Raw genomic sequence first — 21,944 nt, 5'->3', positions numbered from 1 at the left:
CGTGCTCAGCACTGACAGACTTTGACCAGGTTATCTAATGGTGCCTCCAAACCCTCAGAATCTGCAAACCGACCACAACCATGGCTTTGCACCTACCACTATCATAGCTTTAAGCTGACCATAATCATGCTTTAACTGACCAGAACTATGACTTGGAATTGACCAGCCTCCTATGTCCTTTTCCTACTAGTGACTATGGCAGGATCTGTACCACCACGGCTCAAGAGCTTCCCTGGGCTATGTAAGCATGGAGGTGACCTCATAATGGTAGACAGTGCTGAGATTTCCCTTTGCACAGGTCCTTTCTGACATACAGATGCATAGTAACCAATGACTCCATGCCTGAGTCATCATTTCAGTTTAGTTCACTAATTAGAATATGAGTTTTGGGACTCTAAGCTTGGATTCATATCCTGGCTCCTTAATTCAGAGTTCATGAACTTCATCACTGTGTCTCTGTTTCCCCACCTGAGGAGGAGGGAGTGTCAACAAAACATCACATATGTGTTTGATGAGCATTGAATGAACAAAGGTATGGATAGTGATCAGGAAGGTTAAGTAGAAGCTAAATATCCTGTCTGACATCTCACATTTCCCAAGTTCCAGAGCTGGATTGAACCCTGGGAATCTGACTTCCCAGACCATTGCCTTGTAACACAAACTGGCTTTGCCTAAATACAAGTATTTTACCTTAACACCATTTAGTATTCACAGAATTAGAGGCCTTGAGAAAAAAAAAAAAAGCTATTTGCTTCCTCCCCGAATATACTCTTGGGACTCTTGATCTATCCTGACTATCCTGCATGACGTTCCAATTCCTGAGTCATGATCAGCACATCAAATGTGATGCATAGTAGTGTGCAGGAAAGTAGAGTCACTAGTATCAACTCTTGTGTTTTAAAACGTGTGAGACAAGGTCACTGTGCATTAATTATTCCTCACACTAATATACGTGCCTCAAAACAGTGCCTGGTGACCTTGGCATGTCCTCGGATAAACCACAGCTTAGCTTTTGGACAGAGTTCTGGAGGGCAGTTTAGGAGAACTGAGTAAGACGTTATATGAAAACAACTCTAATGAAGTCTCTGTTTTCAAGCGACATTCCTAGGTGCAAATGCTTCCCATTCTCCACATCTGTAAAATTTACTTTCTCTACTCAAGTGTGTGCATCACCTATTTTTCTTTGAGAATGACTAATAAGTGTTTACATGGTTATCTCTCAGTCATTAGTTTATTAACCAATTATCCACGCAAGTAGAAAGACTGGCTATTTGTTGCATACCTGAGAATAATATTATATATTCACCATGCTTACACCTTAAGAGGGGAGGAATGGGATGAGGGATAGCATAAAATTGATCTCTCTATAAAGTGTAATTTTGGAAAATGCCCAAAGGGTAACAGGAAATGTGTGTTTGGGGCATAAATGGAATCAGAGACACTCATTCACAGGCTGACTTTTGGGCAACCATTCAGATGAAGGTAGCAACGTGCCCCTGCAAATACGGAACTCGATCCCCATTTTGGGAAAAAACGCAAGGAAGACATTGTAAAGCATTGATAAACAATGACAAGTATCCTCCATATCAACTGGATTCACACTTAATTTCTGAAATGAATACTTTGAATATGTAATTTTGGACACTAACAAAACCTGAAAATAGACGTGGCCATATTTCCCCCTGTGAGGTCCTTCGTGATGACAAATGAGGGCTGCAGGATATAATAGGGAGTAAGACATTTTTTCAAAACGGAGGCACAATATTCAAGGCAGTTAGATTGGCAGAATAACGAAAAACAGAAATGGAGCAATAGAACAAACGAAAACGCGTACATATAACTCTGCATGACAATTTGGGGAGAGGAAACTCTAAACAATGAGAAATATAGTCAGAGAAAGAGTTAACCATCCAGTTGGTAGCAAAGAGCATTCAGATCTTTAGGAACATACCATCGCAGTGTAAAGAATTGAGATTGCCCATTGTCACAACGCCAGGTAGAGAGCTGATCACCTCCTCACTCCTCACTCACTCAGCTCAAAGAGTGATAGGTGGGAAGAAAGGCAGAGGTGTTTCCCGTCACCAGGGCAACGTGTATCCTCATAGTGCTTTCAAAGTGAATGCAGCTGCACAGCAACCAACTTCTGCTCTGTAGACAGGGGTGCATCTGGGGAGACAAGGGTGGTATTTGAGAGGAGACACTTTGTATCACAAAGTGTTAGATAAGTAGAGTTTGTATCATAAACTCTATTTTAAGCTGCCTGAGGACCCTCGCACTGTTTTCCAGAGTGGCTGCTCCAGTTTCCTTCCCATCAGCAGGGCCGGAAGGTTCCCCTTTCTCCCTTTCTCCACATCCTTGCTAACGTTAGTTGTTAAATTTAGCCATTCTCACCAGTGTAACGTGGTACCTCATTGTGCTTTTGAATTGTATTTTCCTGTTCACAGGTGTTGTGGAGCATTCTTTCCCGTGCCTTTTGGCCACGTGTAGGTCCTCTTTCGAGAAATGTCTGCCCCTTTGCTCTGTCCATTTCTCAAGTAATATTAAAATATGTCATTAGGGGCGCCTGGGTGGCTCAGCGGTTTGGTGCCTGCCTTTGGCCCAGGGCCTGATCTTGGAGACCCGGAATCGAGTCCCACGTTGGGCTCCCTGCATGGAGCCCGCTTCTCCCTCTGCCTGTGTCTCTTCCTCTCTCTCTGTCTCTCATGAATAAATAAATAAATAAAATCTTTTTAATAAAATACATCATTAAAATATAAAAGTTAAAATAAATAAATAAATAAATAAATAAATAAATAAATAAATAAATAAATAAAATATAAAAGTTAAAAAAGAAAAGATTCCAAAAAGAAGACTTGATAAAACAAGAAACTAGGTGAGATGAGAATAAAGGAAAAAATAGAGGATGACTGTATCTTGAAAGAAAACCGAATCATACAAGGAAAACCTTGAGTTGCTGTGCTATGTTCCCCAGTGCTGGAGGTTCCACTTCTGTTTGGTCAGGAAATGTGCTGGTCACCTGTCCTTCCAGCTGATCCTCCCAGGAAGGGCCTGCTGCACAGATTCTCAGGTGTGTGTGCCTGGGTGGTGTTGCACCGACCTTGTCAGGGGGCCAGGCTGTTTGCTCTGTGAGGGTTTTGTTCCCTGAAACCTTTCATGTCTTTTTGGGGGGGTGAGAGGCAAAAAGACCACACCCCGATCTCCAGCCCCAGAGATGAGCGATGTGGTGATTGACCAATCTGCAGACTCCGATGGTGCCTGCCTACTCCATTTCTCCCCTAGGGGACCTGGGGGGACGTGGAAATGTGCAATGTTTAGGTTTCCTCAGGCAGTCTTTGCCGCTCTTGCCCTCCCCCCCTCTTCCTGGAGGAACGGGAGGTGTGTCCCTTTCTGTGGTTGCTGGCCCCCCACAAGGAGAACGTTCAACCGGGCCAATGCTGACCCACTCTGCCTCTCCCAGAGGAAGGTGCAGGCTGTGTTCCAGGCCCTTGTATGGACCCAACGTGGACGGGGGTCACCTGGCCCGGCGGGAGATCGTGGTTGATGGCACCACAAACTGAACATTCTCGCAGGCTTGCTCATCTGAAGCCATTTCCCTGAACCAGTACTTGGGAACTCTGCTGGCTCAGGCACCTGGATGCTTTCTGGCCTCCAGGAATATTGAGACCCGGCCACCCTGCACTGACCTGTGGTTCTGCACCCTTTCACCAATGAGTCCCTTTCAGGCAGGGACATCTCTAGAGGAGCACACTTTGAAGGGCCCAGATTTGAACTTTCACTTTCCTAAAGTTGGCTTACACGTGCTCCCTCCCCCACCCCACCCATTATCCTCTGATATATCCCTTTCCGTTTTACTTCTCCACACTCCACTTCATTTTTTCACTTTTCTATTTGTAGACTCAGCCATTCTTGCTTACAACTCGGCTTGATTTCATTGGTGTTCAGGATGGCTTGATAGTTATGTAGCTAATTTTGGGGGACCAGCTGACATGAGGACCTCTACTCTGCTATCTTCCATCCATCTGAAATTTGTTGTTTTTTTTTTTTGTAACAGGCCTAATCCAAACTGATTCAGGAGGTTAGTCCATGAAACCTGTCATTCCCCAAAATTCAAGTTTGTTTTTCAAAAAAGTCAGCTTTATTTAGGATCACGCAAACTACTTGAAGCACCACACACACAGGATTCCTTCAGAAGAATCTGTGGAAGGTATAGTCCCCCCACACACCAACTTTACTGTCCTAGCTCCATGAGCTTGACCTAAGCAGTAAGAGAGGTTTCTATTTACAGCCACTCACATCTTAGGGGGAGGAACTTCCTCACAAGGTTGGGGCTGCTCCTATCTGTGGTGGGAACCAGGCCCCAGTGACAAGCAGAGGAGGCAGAGGAGAGGCATTCCCCAGCCCCAGGACCTACAAAACTCCAGAATAAAGAAGTTGCCTAAACACAAACCATCACCAGGCTGTGTTTATGGATTTTAATAAGTACCTGACCTTAACAAGCCCTCCTACATCAAGGCTTGCAGGGAGATTAGAAAAAAAGGAACAGGTTCTTAGGCGGTTCCATGGGGGAGAACACAATCAGGAACGTTTTAGTTCTGCTCTGTCCTCTGACTTGGGTGTGGACCAGAAAGTCAAAGAATGAATTCCCCATCCAGCAACTGATGCCCTCTGTGCCATGTTCTCTCTCTTAATTCACAGATCATAACTGTGATATTCCTTTCAGAGACTGAAATGTAGAGTTTACAAAATCTGCACTTTACAATTTATATACCCAGAGTCTTTAGGGTACACAGATCTTAAGGAGGACTCAATCTGTGGGACTTCATGATCCATCAGTGCTTGAAGCTGACCATCCCCAACTCCATCCCGATACACAATGATAGCTTGTGGTAGAAACTGATTATGTTTACACCAGAGCTTCAGGGCAGCTGGAAGGAAACCAGAAACATGGGTGAATAAGCCGTAACTCAGAACCAACTGGCCACTGCTATTTGTAACAGCTTCTAGGTTCATGTTCTTTCAATCCTGTAGCCTCCAGGACACATTCACTGCCTTTTGGTCTTCACGTGAGCTCAGCATTTCTCAACAGCACCACTACAGAAATTCTGAGCCAGATAATTCTTTGTGGGGGCAGAATGGGTGTTGCTGTCTTCTGTAGCATGCCTGGTCTCTACCCGCTAGTTGGAGGCCAGTAGCACCTCCATCCCAGCTGTTACAATGGAGCGCATCTCTAGGCATTGCCAGACGTCTCCGGGGGGACAGTGTGTTCACTTGCAGACAACTACCCAGATGGAGTCAGGCACACCAATCTTGATGGGACACTAACCTTCCAAGCAGGTTTTAAGCCCGTTCACAAGCTCCTGCCCCGATTCCTGGAAAATGCACTGAGAGAACCACCTTGTTTGGAGAAAAATAAGCTGTCAGTTTGAGATAGGAGTCTTAAAAATTCCCTTATTTTTCATCCTGAGTTAATCTAGGACCTCTGGTGGCGGGGAGGGGGGAGTCACTATGAGTAGCTGAAGATCCAATCAGGAATCCATTCTTTGATGCCTCTGCAGAGATCGAAGCATTGGTCTCTTCCAGTACCCTAGGCATTTATTAAAATTGTGAATGCACACAAATAGGAATATGGAAGCATTCACTAACATTGGTACAAATTACACGCACTTTCAATGTGCAGGACTACTGCCGTCTCATGGTGGACACCCAAAATAAATAGCCAGTGTTCCTGGAGATTCCTGCTTCCAAGCTGAGGTCTTAAAAAAATGGTTCATCCATAATCATGCTTTATGGGAACCACCTGCTTTGGAGCAGTAATTTTTACTTGACCACTTCCCAACAGATCAAGCAATACTGGTCTCAAGTTTCTATCCCCTGTTTTTTTAATTGCTTCAAACTATTGCAATGACCTGACATGATATAATACATTTGTCTGCTTTTTTTCCCCAGAATTTACAGTCTACAAGATGAAATCATGGTATGTTCAAATGCTGAGAACAGAGCAGTGGAAATGTTGTGCCAAAAAGCAAGGGTTCGCCCTTTCATGAAGATGGCGCCGAAGGTGAAGAAGGAAGCCCCTGCCCCTCCCAAAGCTGAAGCCAAAGAAAAGGCTTTGAAAGCTAAGAAAGTGGTGAAAGGCGAGCAGTCACAAAAAAAAAAAAAAAAAAGATCTGCACGTCACCTACATTCCGATGACCCAAGACCCCGTGTCTCCAAAGGCAGCCCAAATATCCTCGAAAGAGAGCCCCCAGGAGAAACAAGCTTGATCACTATGCCATCAAGTTCCCCTTAACTACTGAGTCAGCCATGAAGAAAATAGAAGACAACAATACACTTGTGCTCATTGTGGATGTCAAGGCCAATAAGCACCAGATAAAACAGGCTGTAAAGAAGCTCTATGACACTGATGTGGCGAAGGTCAACACCTTGATCAGGTCTGATGGAGAGAAGAAAGCATATGTTCGACTGGCTCCTGATTATGAGCTTTGGATGTTGCCAACAAAATTGGGATCATCTAAACTGAGTCCAGCCAACTATAAATCTAAATATAAATTTTTTCACCATAAAAAAAAGCAAGGGTTCAAAATTATTTATGAACTGAATGAAATCATTTGGGAAATATAAAAATTAATGAAAGGGAATAAAGGGAAAGGAGAGAAAATGAGTGAAAATCTCAGTGAGGGTGACAAAACATGAGAGACACCTAACTCTGGGAAACGAGGGGTAGTGGAAAGGGAGGTGGGTAGGGGTTGGGGTGACTGGGTGATGGGCACTGAGGGGACACTTGGCGGGATGAGCACTGGGTGTTCTATGTTGGCAAATTGAACTCCAATTTAAAAGAATTAAAAATTTAAAAATGAACCGAATGAGAGCTTAATTTCTTTCCATGATTGAAACATTATTTTCCACATGCCCTCCCACCATAAAAGCAAACCAATATTATATTAAACTAGAACTGGAACTAGACTGGAATAATTGATGCCATTCATGAAAATAAAAATGGACCCCCTTAAAGAATACTCTGTAATTATACCAAGGGGGCTAGTAAATCCTCAGGAAGCATAACAGTGATTGGTGATGGTCATACACATGCTAATGCTCAAGAAACTAAACTGAAGAATGTGCAAACTCCTTTGAAGGTAGGTTCTACTCTAAGCACAGAAAACAAAAGTATCCCTGGAGCAAGGGAGAAACATGAGATATGGAAGCATATGTTCTTCGGCAGATCCATTACATATAGATCTGTGAAGAGCAGATCCTGTACCTATAGGCTTCTGATTGTATTCCTAGGTCTGTCTTCCCCATGTGGGGCCTGAGTCCTTCCCCGTGTGTTAATGGGGAGACTCACTGATCATCAGAGCCCCCAGTGAGCAGAAATCTAACGCTTGGAATCTGTGACTATTGTATCGCCCCTGTGATTATGTCCTATGTCACAGTTGGCTTTAGGGAAGATTTTCCAGATGGACCTTATCTAATTTCATAACCCCCTGAAAAAGCAAGATAGCAGAAGGGGGAAGAGAGATTTGAAGGAGAACAAGGACTGTGTGCTCTGGGGGAGCAGGGCATTCGAGAAGGAATATGGATGAAGTCCCAGGAGCTGAAACAGGCCTGTAGCTGGCAGCCAGCAAGGAAAGGGGGACCTCTGTCCTTCATCTACCAAAAACAAAAACAAAACAAAAAAAAGATTCTACCACAAGGATGTGCACTTGCAATAGGACCTCAAGCCTCCAGAGGAGAATGTGGCTTGGCCAACATGGCCAACCTGATGGCTGCCTGACAGACCTTCGCGCAGACACAGGAGTGTCCTCTTAAGCTGCCATGTTTGTCGTCATCTGTTAAGCAGCAACAGAAAAATGATATAGACCCTTCCACATCAAATGTATTTGGAGCATAACTTTGCCAGAAGAGGAAGAGAATACCCTGCCCATGGCCCTCGTCAACAAACATTAGTTAGGCCCACCTCTCCTGTTTGGTCTACAGCTAGTTGCCATCTACACAATGTCTGCCTACGCCCACTCACTGCGTCAATTCCTGATTGATGCTGGACACGAAGCCTGCAATTGACTTCCGCCGATTTACAATATCATGGAAACAGTCGATACCAATGAACATCGCATTCTGTAACTGAAATTTTTTAAAAAAGGTAAGACATTGAGTTAGAACACAATAGAAGCACAATTAAGCAACTGCGTTTAAGATGGTTGAGTCTTAAATTCCACTGAACACAAGTGAAATAAAGAGAAGGCAATGAAATCCAACGTACTCCTGTCTCCACCTTCCAGAGGGCTCCTCCCATCTTGCAGTTCATCTGCTGGGCAATCTTTGTCGCAATGGTCATCAGCGTCTGGGGTTTGTCTAAGGTCCGTGCCACGACACACTGGCTTGGGGTCGGACACTTGACACACAGGTATTGTTTTATGCCATCATACAGGTCTTTCTTTTCACTGGACAGCACGCAAAGGACCTTGAAAGAAAGCAACAAGACTACCGAGGACATGAAACCACAGTAATGGGAGAAGTGGATGTCACGTCAAGCAAACTACCTAGGTGGAGGAACAGAGTCTGTTCATTCAATCCACAGCTGGCCCAGGAGGGTAAAGGGTCTGGAATCCCATTCCATTCAATAATGGCGAAGGTGAGCATATGGAAGAGGAAAGAGCCTAGGAGCCAGGCATGGGCAATATGCATGAATCACTTGCACTTGCAAAGTCTTTACGTCCTGGCTATTCTGTTTCTAGGAGTTTATCATGAAGTTGACACAGAGGGTTAACAAGCACAGACTGAAACGTACCATCATCAGGAACGTCACCCCTTACATGATGGGTGCTATGTGAGAGCACTTGCCAAGCATTGTACTTGACTCAGTTAATTCTTCAATAACCTACTGAGATCAAGACTAGTATCCCCATTTTACCCCTAAGCAAATAAGCTCAGGAGTTATGGAAACTGTCTGATGTACAGGCAGCAGGGCAAGATTTCTAACACGTGCTCAGACCTCCAACAGGACATGGGGTCATAAGAAAGAGCAATTACTGTTTGGTTGCTTTCTAACTATAATGGAAGATCCTCAATGTATTATTTCTAACATGATGCTTCTAGGAAGATTTTTTGGGGATAATCCTCAATCAGACTAGGGAAATTCCTTTCTCATTTTAAAAATTTCTTTTCACATGAATGAATGTGGAATTCTATCAAATGCATTTTGTACTTTTTTTTTTTTTTTTACATTTAATCTGCAATTATTTTTCCTATAATTCACCACACTTTCTTTTTCTGAAGATTGCATTTCAGGCTTACTGTCACCCTAGGCCCATGGTATTCTACTTTTTTTTTATGATTTTTAATTTACTTATCTGATAGAGAATGAGAGTTATCACAGGAGGAGAGAAAGAGAAAGAGGCACTGAGCAGGGAGCCTGATATTCTAATATCATTGCTACTTTCAAGTTATTCTTTGGTTTTTGAATGTATATGATTTAATGATTTCTAATTGTAATAGACTGCAGTCAATGTGTGTGTTTGAAAGGACACCAATCCATTATTGGCTTAGGATTTCTCCATGCCTGTTGGGATCACTTAAAGATGAAGGCTAAACTAACTTATAGATATGCTTTTCTTAAAGCACCTAATCTTTTGGGTACAGATTACACACACACACACCTCCATTTATTTATATATACACATATATAAATATACGTATTTATGTATATTTCAATAGCTCAATACGTCAGGCTTTTAAGTACAATTGCAAAATCTAGATTCTAATTTTTTCTGTGATGATTTCTGAGTATTCAGAGAGTGGTCAGCTAATGCATCCTACAATTTCAGCTTCTGGAATAGCATAGGCCAGTCTCCTCCTAAGAAGAGCTGTTCAAACTGATGAAAACACAGGGACTGTGCCTGTTTGGGGCTCAGGCAGTCTAACAAGGTCATAAAGAGTTATTAGGTTAAGACAGGAAAGAAGTAGGGACCCAGAGAGATGATCTCAGCAATTGAGGCCACTTTCTCCCAAAGTGTTTGCCCACTCTCCAGTGAACATGGCTGAAAGGTCAGAGACCATGAACAGGCTGACAGCCTCAGAGACAGGAAAGGACAGAAATTGAAGACAAGTCCCTGCCAAAGAAAGGGCACTTGAGATTAATTTTGAGTGGTAGACACTCAAGATCTAACAGATGAGATTTATAACACTACAAGGTAAGACAGGAAGCTGCTGTCAATGGGACACCTGAGTGGCTCAGCGGTTTAGCACCTGCCTTTGGCCCAGGGCATGATCCTGGAGTCCTACATCGGGCTCCCTGCATGGAGCCTGCTTCTGTCTCTCCTGTCTCTTTCATGAATAAATAAAATCTTTGTAAAAAAAAAAAAAAAAAGGGTGGGGGCAGCCCCGGTGGTGTAACGGTTTAGCACCGCCTGCAGCCCAGGGTGTGATCCTGGAGACCCTGGATCGAGTCCCACGTCGTGCTCTCTGCATGGAGCCTGCTTCTCCCTCTGCCTGTGTCTCTGCCTCTCTCTATCTGCATCTGTATGAATAAATAAATAAAATCTGAAAAAAAAAAAAAGGAAGTGCTATCAAATAGAAACTTACCATCTGTGTTTTGGAGGAAACATGATTTTCTAAGACGGTTGTATAGGACTGGACTGTATCACTTACTTCAAGCCTAGAAAATAAGTATATATCATCTGTATTCAAAAGTTAAGTATGTAACAAACGTTTTATGCAGCCAATGGAGCACCACATAAAAACAAGGTACAATGTTAAAAAAAAAAAAAAAACTACTTTTAACTAATGGTCATGAAAGATTTACTTATTTGAGCGAGAGCTAAACCGCTGAGCCACTCAGGTGTCCCATTGACAGAGTAAAATCATTAAATCATATACGTTCAAAAACCAAAGAATAACTTGAAAGTAGCAATGATATTAGAATATCAGGCTCCCTGCTCAGTGCCTCTTTCTCTTTCTCTCCTCCTGTGATAGCTCTCATTCTCTATCAGATAAGTAAATTAAAAATCATAAAAAAAAAAAGTAGAATACCATGGGCCTAGGGTGACAGTAAGCCTGAAATGCAATCTTCAGAAAAAGAAACAGTTAGTGTGGTGAATTATAGGAAAAATAATTGCAGATTAAATGTAAAAAAAAAAAAGTACAAAATGCATTTGATAGAATTCCACATTCATTCATGTGAAAAGAAATTTTTAAAATGAGAAAGGAATTTCCCTAGTCTGATTGAGGATTATCCCCAAAAAATCTTCCTAGAAGCATCATCATGTTAGAAATAATACTTTGAGGATCTTCCATTATAGTTAGAAAGCAACCAAACAGTAATTGCTCTTTCTTATGACCCCATGTCCTGTTGGAGGTCTGAGCACGTGTTAGAAATCTTGCCCTGCTGCCTGTACATCAGACAGTTTCCATAACTCCTGAGCTTATTTGCGTAGGGGTAAAATGCACACATAAGGGGAGGGGCAGAGAGTGAATCTTAAGCATACTCTCCACTGAGCACCCAGCTGGATCTGAGCCAAAACCAAGAGTCAGATGCTTAACTGACTGAGCCACCCAAGTACCCTGATAAGTTTGTTCTTAAAACAAAAATAAGTTCAATGTTTGGCTTCCTCAGCATGTATCCCAATAGCCACAAACTATATATCCCCAAAGCCTATTTTACAGTTAATTGGAATAGATTAGGCTTTTTTGTTTACAAACCTCCAGGGTTTTAATACAGTGACCAATTCCTATAATTTAATATAATCTGACTCCACTTTACCTCCGATTTGAAGATCGGTTGTTATAGATCTTAATTTCAGCTCTACTTACATTTTTCCCTCTCTCATAGCTATGCCCATGGTGGGTGTGACTTTCCGTAGACTCTGTACTAAGGATGAGGCGGCTCCATAATTTCTCGTAGGATAGAGTATTAGCCAATGATCTAGTGACTTCACATTGAGTAAGGGTCCACTTCTGGTCTCTCTCGACCAATCTGCAAACTGTGGATGGGAGTCAAACTGGAAGACATAGTATAAGACTTCAATTTTTAAAGAAATACCGACAAAGAGCCTTTCTATTGCAAATTCTTGCTACTTCCTACTGAAACGTTACAATTTTAAACTTTGGTCATAACTGAATTACATACTCTTCCCTTAAGATAGTGGTAAGTAATACTGGGATTCTATCATGGGTTACTCTGGATTGTTTGGATTCTAGCTATTTGACTCTTAAGGATATACTTGGCAGATTGTTTTGCCACGAGAGATGTCCACAACTCCAAACATGGTAAACTATAGAGTTTACTATATGCCAAGGATGTTACATGCTTTCTAACTGAACACCTGCTCGCTCTCCCCTAGAGAAAGGACAAACAGCCCAAGAAGAGAGAGCAGTGAGTTACTGACCTGACTTAGGTCCTCTGCATTATTATTCATTTGGCCCCAAATGACTGCAAGAGTAACTAGAACATGACCATTTTGAAGCTGTCTTACCGCTCTTCTTCCTTGAAAAATTCTTACTTCTTTCAAGATCCTTCCCGAGAAGGACACGAAGTTGGTATCAAATTTCAAATCCCAGAGTTGAAGTTCCCGTTGTACCTCCCTATTTCTGAAAGTTAAAATATTTCCACAGAATAGAACCAAAGGAAATAAGCAAAAATGATGATCCATTTGCAAAATTCTCCTTTAATCTAAGATGCCTTGTTGTTTGTCTTCTGTATTGACATGTTGCAGAGAGAGGGTTTCTAGTACTCTGAAATCATGTCCTCTCTCACATTTGTGCTTAGGGTCTTTCTATTTTGTTCTTCCCCTCCAGACCTCCTCTAACTTTGCATCAATGGAACAAATAGAGTTGTTCCCACAAGAGGTCGTTTTCTTCCAACCTGTTGTTTTTTAGTTGGAGAATCTGAGATATCAAGAGTTCTGCACGGGTCTCATCTTCAGGACACACACACAAAGACACAGAGAGAAGAATAGGACTTACGTTTGTATAGTATTCATCAGTTTCCGTAATTCGTGCTGCCTTCTTTCTGGATCCAACCTCATATGAAGAGCCAAGTCTCTCATCACCCTGTAGTCTTTTCGCATTTTATCTGATAGACCTTTAAAAAGTTAAGAAGATATAGCTAAACAAGCAAGAATAAATATGTATGTGAAGAAGCCTTGATGATTTTATCTGGAAGAGGAAGAGCCAATGGAGAGAACACAGCTCTGGGTCATTATGGAGTACTGTGAGAAGCCTGTACTTCTACATCATAACATCTGGGGCTTGAAAGGGGTGGTCTTCTATGAGGACTGCATAAATCTGAAGTACCTGTCAGGTAGCATAGCTCAGGAACCAGCATTATAGGCTTATGGGGTGTGTCCTGTTGGCTCTTTTTCCATTTGCCTTTGCTGATCAACAGTGGCTGAGTTAGGTCAGTAACCTCTGTATTATACTGCTGCTCAAAAGAGGTGAGAAAGAACACTGGTGTGACTGTCAGCAAAGCCTAGTCAAGTCACCTAAATAGGTACAAAAAAGTCTGGATCACCAACAGAGGCCCAGGGGTGTGCTAGGAAGACTATTTCCCCAAGTTTAAGAACACGTTAAAGATACTCTTAATAGTCTCTTAATTTAGATGTCCCAGGGATGACCTCTTTTTTCCTTGTAAGCACACATGGCCCAGGAGAACAAGACTCTCATAAACATTGTGTTGGGGTCACTGTACCAGCCTTCTTTGACTTGCTATAGGTAAATGCAGGACCAAGCCTTGAATTACATATTTCTCACTATAGTACTGCCTTAAAAAATTAAGGATGTAATTAAGAACTTTGAAGAGGATTCCCACATTAATGGGGGACGACAAACCTGGTCACTCCTTGCAGCTGCAATACTACAGCTATTCCAAACATGCCTCCTGCATCATCGAAACTTTTCCGCCAGGAAAAGGCATTTGCCAAGACATCTATCCAGAAGCTCCTATCCCTAGGCTGCAATTCCTGTACAATAAAGTGCCTTTCCTCTCCCACATAAAGTGATGGTCTGTCATAGATCCTTCCATGCTGACCAGTGAGATCCTCATCAGTCACCAGTTAGCCACATGAATTCTGGTGGGATTGGTTAAGTATCTTGAGAATGTCAAAGGAGTTCCAGAGACAAGAAGACTTCAAATCCAGTGTTCATGGTGCTTTACCTCTGGAGCTGAACTACTACTTTTAATTCTCTGTAGTTATTTGAAAGGCAGCTGGGATTCACCTCCGTTCCCCTGCTTCTAGAGTCTTAAGGCAGGAGCTTGTGCAAGTATATGTATATACATGTGTGCGGAATCATGGCATCATTTTAGGGCCTCAATCACCACTCCCACCACTGAGACTAGCACAGCCTTTGTACAAGCTGTTCTGTCGAGAACTTTGAGAAACACACTATTAATTCTCATGGCTGTCCTGTGATATCCCAGACGGATCTCCTACAACACCAACTTCTGCATCTCCACAGGAATTTCCTTGTCCCACTTTGCATTACTATGAAAGCTTTTCTGCAAGCCAGGATTGTGCTTTCCTTTTAAGGGCTCATCTATGGATTTCAGGATTTTTCTAGATCTCATGACAACACAACTAGATTGCCATCTGTTATTATACTGAGTTCCCACCAGGACATCCCAAGACTACTCAAGTCATTTCAAAGGTCACCTAAACCAATGACTTTTGAAGTAAAATCTGGAGAATGAGCAAGCAAATATCAGCCTGATATCCCTGTCTGCAACTCCATCATAGGCTATGTCAACCCAACAATCCCCAAGCCAGCTCCTCACACAGAATCTCCCATTGCAATAAGTGATGCCAGCCTCCACTCACTTCCTCAGATAAAGCCAGAGACTCCTCTTACCATTACTCACTACATTTGAGCCATCAAAAGTCCTCTTGTCTGCCCCATCCATTCCCTTTCTAATCCAGGTTACCATTATCACTGATCTAAATGGACTTAAGCACCTCCCTACTGGTGTCCCTGCCTCCCTTTTTACCCGCATATTCCCTGTACCCATACATTCCCTGTACATTAGACCCACATCTGTAAAATAAAGTGCCCCATTTCATCTATCTGTATAGTCTCACTTAACGGTAAAATCCAATGTGTGTAGGTGGATAGAACTTTATACAGTGTGGCTCCCACGTCCTCCTCTGACGTCATATCCTGCAACCCTGTACACGTCCCACCCACAACTGGGTTTATTTCTTGACAGGACACTCTAGCCTTGTTTGGGATCTGGATACATCATGCCCATCCTGAAAGTGGTGTAAGAGACAATTCTTCTCACCAATCTGCACACAGCTTGCTCCTTTCTGACAGTCACATGCCAGCTACTCAGAGCTTTCTATGACCAGCAGTCTAAGCCACCAGACATTCTCCATAACACCTCTTGATTATCTGCATAGATTTCCCCCAATACATGCTTTCTTCTTGTCTGCCATCTCTCTTCCTGCTACAAGGATGCAAGTTCCTTAAGAACAGAGAACTCAGTAGTCTTACCAATGTATACCCAAGTTGTATAATGAGCACTCATTACATGCTTTCAGGTTAAACAAGTAAGTACTAAGCGTGGAGCACAAGTGGGGATGATGCCATAATAGCACCATACCCTTGAATGGCTGTGTACTCTCAGTGCTTCCAAGTAGCTAGGTTTTGGATTCCTAATAAAATTTAGAGAAAAAAAAAACCCAGCTTATGCTTTTCTAAGTTCTTTCCGTTTGCTATAAATATCTCTAACTCCTTGAATTCTCTCTTAACTGCCAAAGCTAGAGAACCAACCTCACCACCTAGTGCATCTTTGTTCATGAAGTTTACTTGTTTCTTTGTGAATAAAGATTGAGGAATCCGGGATCCCTGGGTGGCGCAGCGGTTTGGCGCCTGCCTTTGGCCCAGGGCGCGATCCTGGAGACCCGGGATCGAATCCCACATCGGGCTCCCGGTGCATGGAGCCTGCTTCTCCCTCTGCCTATGTCTCTGCCTCTCTCTCTCTCTCTGACTATCATAAATAAATTAAAAAAAAATAAAAATAAAAAAATAAAAAAAAAAGATTGAGGAATCCATGAGTTATGAGATTTAGCACACAAGTGACATAATTTCTGATAGTAATTTTTCACTTTTTCATTTTGAACCAAGTCCTAGAGAGCTGAAACTTCTACATAGGTGAAGTCCTCATATCTGAAATTTTGCCATATTTTATTTTCAACCCACCAATCCATCAACATGTTTAAAACTATCATAGCCATGTCCAAGACTCATTAAAGAGGTCTTATTGGAGCCATTCTAATTATGTAACATATATACAAGGTACCCAAATACATGGACAAATTCATGTAAGTTATAATACCCTCCAAGAGAAACCCTGTAATATATAGATTTTGACTTATGATCTAACATGTGACTATCAGTTATACATAGGAGACATATTTGATTAAATAAGAAAAAATATTTAGACATACTGAAATAAAAGATTGCATACCTCCCTGTAGTAGTCTACAAAGGTGATTTCAGCACCACCTGATTTCTTAAATTTGGTTCTGGGATTATCCTCCCCATTAATAGCATCCACCCTATAGGTTTTGTTGTTATACCTGTGGAATATTCACAATATATGGTATTATTCCTAATGTATTCATAGCATGGGATCAGGCAAGAATTAATAGGCTTTAAATCCTACAGGTAATTGCAGGATATATCAGCTTTATTATATTCAATATATTCACCGAGTTGTACACTCTTCAACACAACCCAAACACCACAACCACGAGCAGTCACTCCTCATGTCCACTCAACTTCCCCAGTCCTTAGATAACTGCTAGTTTAAAGTCCATCCTATACGTTTGCCTACCTGACCTGTTGCATAGGAATTGAGTCATACGATATGTGACCCTTCCTGACTGCCTTCTCCCACTCAGCATAATGTCTTTCGAGATTCATTCCTGCTATAGCATATACTTGTACTTAATTCCTACTTATTGCCAAATAAAAACATAGCATATCTATAATGGGATATATGTTTCAGCGGATGAACATTCAAGTTGTTTACACTCTTAAGCTATTATGAATAATGCTGTCAGGTCTACAAAATTGGTACATTGGCCATAAGTTTTCATTTTTCTTGGGTACATAACCAGGAATAGAACTGCTGGATCACATGGCCACACTATATTTAGCATGTTGAGGAAGTGCCATACTGTTTTCCAAGGAGATCATACCATTTCACATTTATACCAGCAACGTTTGAGGGTTGGTTCAGATTTTTCACATCCTTGCCAACATTTAGTATCTGCTTTTTTTTTTTTTTTTTTTTAAATTTTTTATTTATTATTTATGATAGTCACACAGAGAGAGAGAGGCAGAGACATAGGCAGAGGGAGAAACAGGCTCCATGCAGCGGGAGCCCGACGTGGGATTCGATCCCGGGTCTCCAGGATCGCGCCCTGGGCCAAAGGCAGGCGCCAAACCTCTGCGCCACCCAGGGATCCCTAGTATCTGCTTTCTTAATTTTAGCCATCCTAGTGGGTACGAAGTGCTATTTCACTGTGGTTTTACTCTGCATTTCCCTCATGGCTAATAACATTGAGTATATTTTCATGTGATTATGGATCATTTTTATATTTTGTTCAGAGAAATGTTGATTCAGATCCTTTACCCATTTTTTAAAAGTTATCTTTTGACTTGTACCTGTTCTTTACTTAAATAGATGCAAGTTAGGAGATTGAGAGAAAACAATTGCAAATCACCTTTCTATCCATTGTTTTTCACTTTTGACTTTGAAGAACAAACGTGTTTAATTTGATGAAGTACAATTTATACTTTTCTTTTGTCATCCCTTCTCTGTTGGTGTCCTATAAGGGTTTTGCTCACCTAAAGAAGATTTACTCCTATAGTTTCTTCAAAGACTTTTAAACTTTTAACACTTACATTGAGGTCTATTTTGAGTTTATCTTGGAGTGAAATTGGAGTTAATTTTGTATATTGTGTCAGGAAGGGCCAGGTGGATACCCAGTGGTCACAGCAATATTTGCTGAAAGAGTATTCCTTCTCTAAACTGTCTTGACACTCTTGTTGAAAAAAAGAAACTGACTATAAACTGACTTTGGGACTCAATTCTATTCCATCAATCTTTTCATCTGTCCTTTTGCCACTGTCTTGATTACTAGCTTTATATGTTTTGAAATTAGGGAGCAAAAGTCCTCAACTTTACTCTTAAGATGATGTTGCTAAACAACTTTCAATCCACACTCAAAGTGTCTGGTTTAAAGGGAGAGGAAAAAACTAACTTCAAGTGGAAATTTGCCCATAGGTTCTATCTAATTAAGCCCTGATTTTTTTTTAACTAGTTAGACACAAAGCAAAAGAAATTTGGAAGGAATATATTCTGTTATGTGCAGGACAGGGTTCCACAAGATGACTGGATCAGCATTAGGAATTAAGAACAGCGAAGTCTACAAATGACACGTATCCCTCTCTCATGCAATAGACCTAGATGAGAAAAGCATGGACTGACTTGGCCATTGCCATGCCAGGTCAGCTTCTGAACTTTAACTACTGAGTGGTTTGAGAACTATGGGAACATCTTCTCGGGGTGGGGGTGGTGATCAAAGTAATGGGATAGGTTTGTTGTTTTTTTTTTTTTTTAAGCAGACTTACAGTGTAAAAACAATTGACCCAATTAATTCTTTAGAAACTTGCTCAACATCTTCCTTTCTGGTTTGTGGATCACGAAGACCTGTTATTAAATCATAAGCTGTTTGCATTCGGAGCAGTTTATGGTTCACATCAGCACAGAGGGTAATGCTGGTTTCATACTCAAAAATAGAAGTAACGTATCCAGGCCAGATGACCAGCCTGCAAATAGAACACGTTAGATGGGATTATCAAACTCCAAGCTCTGAGTATAGAGCAAGTGTCACAGGGCCCTAAAAAGGCACTTGAGAGTCAAGCCGTTTCATCTCTTATTTTTAATAAGAAATGGTCTTTTGAAGGACCTTTCCAATAGAGATTTACCTGCTGTGCTAGTTATACCTAATTTTTGTTAAACCATTTTATCATCAACCACAGGCTTACACATATATACCTACATATGTATGCATGTGAGAATCTATGGGATTTAGATGTATACATTACAAACATTACATGAAACTATTTTATACCAACTTGTGATCGAAGAACTCAGTGGCCTCTTGCTTGTTATAATAGTTGCGACCAACTTGCTTCAAATTCATCTGCTTCAAAATTCTAAAAATTGAAGAATAAGTTTTGTTGAAATAGTATGAATATTAAGCATTTGGTAATACACATGAGGATACATTAGGGGGAAAAATCTGCCAGCAACTTTGTATTACACATAATAAACAGATGTACCTGGTACAAGTAAATTATATTGTGAGGTAGATATTAAGGTCCATTTATCCTCTGTTTTCCCCTCCTTTCCCTTATATACAACAAACTGTCATGGAAAGACCATTAGGATATCCTCCATTCCCAGAAATGAACCAAAACATCTTTTGCAGATGACGTGCCTCCAATTTGGGATATTTGTCCACCACTGTTACTACAAAATAAAAAACCAGTGCATTTGCTCTAGGGAGAAATATGCATAGGCATGCATACTCGATGTATGCTCCTCCTTCCAGGCAGGTCCAGGCACAGGATATGGGGGTAGGCAGGGAGAATACTGAGGATAGGCCACAGAACTTAAGCATGTCTAGGTGAGGGTCAAGTCCCATTTCATCCCCAAGATCCGTTGCCCTCTCAGGATGAGGAGGTGTCAAGAACATGAAATTCTAGGAGCAAATGTCTATGTTCAATGCCACTGACACATGAACACAGTCATATCTCAAGGAAACTAAAGCTTATAAACACACCTTCTAAAGAGAATGTTGTAATAGCGTAAGCAGTCTGGTGAGTTGGGTGAGAGTTCGCTGATGAATTCAATGGTCAGCTTCACAACCTGGTTTTTCAGTAGGCTGACCAATTCCGTTTTCTGAGATAAAGAAAAAACAAGAGGGTCTAGCAGTCCTTCCGAAGACAATAAGCTCATTATTGAACCACAAATCAATAGGTCACCTGGGTATAAAACACACCAGTGTGACACATGCAGGGACAATACAAGACTTATAAGGCTAAAGTGAGGAGTCAGAATTAAACATTTACAACTACTTTTTTTTAACTTAAATGAGCTCCTGTAGATTATCCATTTGGTAAATAGATGTTTATTGAAAAAATATTAAGTCCTTCTAATGTTTTTGCTGAAAGATAAAAACTATTCAATACTTCATCAGCACTTGACCCATATTTGCCTTTGAAAATGTAAAAACATGTATATATTTTGCTCTCAGATTCATTTTAAGCACTGACATAAAAAAAAGCACTGACATGAGGCAGGAGGGAACATCAGTGATAAGCACACATGGCACGTGGGTGTTACAAATCCCATGGGCAAGAGATCTTCAGGTCTCCTCAAATCGTTGTACAAAAATGGTATTTGCTTTAAAACAGTGAAGATGTGAGAGGAAGAGAACAAAGGTCAAGAAAATGTCTAGGGTGACTGGGTGGTTCAATTTGTTAAGCATCTGCCTTTGGCTCAGGTAGTGATCCCAGGTCCTGGGATTGAGCCCCGAGTTGTGCTCCCTGCTCAGTGGGGAGACTGCTTCTCCCTGTTCCTCCGCCCTCTTGCTCATTCTCTCTTGCTCTATCAAGTAAATAAAATTTAAAAAGAAAACATCCAATAACAGTACTTAACCGGCAACAGTAGCTTGTGAGGTAATAATAAAGAGCTCCCATCAAATATATGGCACTCTCCAATAAATGCTTTATGCTGCAAAAGCAATTCTGAACGAACTTTTCCATCCTCGATGTCTGGCATGTAGTCAATGTTGTACTTATATGTGACCTGCTGGGGGCGGGACGTCACTCGGAAATGGTTTGTGAATAGCTTTACAGGTCTACCCAGCGTGCCTGCAAAAATGAATTCACGTGTCAATAATGAAACAAGCAGACTGACTGTACCTAAATAATGTGGACATCCCAATACTGAAAGCCAAAGTTAGGCCAAACAAGGATATTAACCACCAAACACATAAACATTTACATACAGCTGATGTCCAGAGTATGTATCATCCATTTAGAGGAGTCCTCACTCAAGCAGACATTTAGAGAGTTAAAATAGAAGATTAAAATATTTAACAAGAGATCAGAAGAAAGATCTCTAACACAAGGCTTCCAACAGGGGGAGTGGGTGGGGAGCCAGAATAATGTAAATGTTGTAATTATGCTTAGGTTTCTTTTATCTAAAGTCTCAGTGCATTCAAAGAGCTGGGTCATTCTGTCTTAGTGGCTATAAAAGGAAGAGAAAAATGGAGAGTCCATCTAGGACTCTCTAATAGTCTCTGTTTCTGCAAAATCAGGTGCCATTACAACAACGTAAGCAGATTGGGAGGTTACCTCCACTCACAGTGATGGGATGAAGTTTTACACACACTCTTAAACACAAACATGCACAGGTTTCACGTGAACAATTCCCTCAGGCTGGGTCGTTAATGGCCAGCATACCTGTCGTGGACTCTCTAACATGTTCCAAGTACTGTCGGGTATCCACCACATGGTCTCGAAAAATGCCCCCAAAATGCTTTCTCTCCTTCAGTGAGGTTGCCCGCAGTCTAGTCGCCAGCTGGAGTTCCTCTACATGGAAACGGATGTGAAAGCCATGAGTCTTATACAATAAAAAAAGGGAGGAAACATAAAACCACAAAGGACAATATTAAACACCAGCTATTAAGTAAAACTAAGTTGAGGTCGCTGGAGTTAGGAAAGTTAGGACTGTCCAACAATCCAAAGGGTATTTCAGTCATTGGTCACCAGAAAGGGGGAATGGGACCTGGAAACCCCTCTGAACAAGAGCCCACCCCACATCAGTGGCCGGCCTGGCCAGCCCCACATCCATCCCCATGGAATCTGCT

General features: G+C 41.6%; 2 protein-coding genes across 3 annotated transcripts in view; both read right to left on the bottom strand.

The window, feature by feature from the left end:
* Positions 1-2,392, bottom strand: part of LOC140596756 (uncharacterized) — a 32,830-nt gene extending 30,438 nt beyond the window's left edge. Inside the window, exon 1 of one of the 2 annotated variants that reach the window (XM_072745246.1) lies at positions 1,952-2,392. In XM_072745246.1, coding sequence (XP_072601347.1) covers positions 1,952-1,982 — 31 coding nt within the window. In that variant the 5' untranslated portion in view covers positions 1,983-2,392. The remainder of the gene's footprint in view (positions 1-1,951) is intronic. The other variant, XM_072745245.1, reaches the window with a different exon arrangement.
* On the bottom strand, positions 2,080-21,736 carry LOC140596748 (piwi-like protein 1; the record flags this gene model as incomplete). The annotated part of the gene is made up of 16 exons (XM_072745235.1): positions 2,080-2,166; positions 4,769-4,925; positions 5,324-5,394; positions 8,018-8,121; positions 8,261-8,461; positions 10,582-10,690; positions 11,809-11,996; positions 12,471-12,585; positions 12,961-13,078; positions 13,291-13,417; positions 16,460-16,571; positions 18,634-18,831; positions 19,141-19,221; positions 19,851-19,969; positions 20,729-20,943; positions 21,538-21,736. Coding segments are annotated over 16 exons (2,181 nt in total), but the record flags the coding sequence as incomplete, so codon positions are not given.
* Between the last annotated feature and the right edge of the window lie 208 nt (positions 21,737-21,944).

Source organism: Vulpes vulpes, unplaced genomic scaffold (assembly GCF_048418805.1).
Source record: "Vulpes vulpes isolate BD-2025 unplaced genomic scaffold, VulVul3 u000000630, whole genome shotgun sequence".
Lineage (NCBI taxonomy): Eukaryota > Metazoa > Chordata > Mammalia > Carnivora > Canidae > Vulpes > Vulpes vulpes.
The sequence above is the reverse complement of the archived record's forward strand: the minus strand, read 5'-3'. Positions and strand labels throughout refer to the sequence as shown.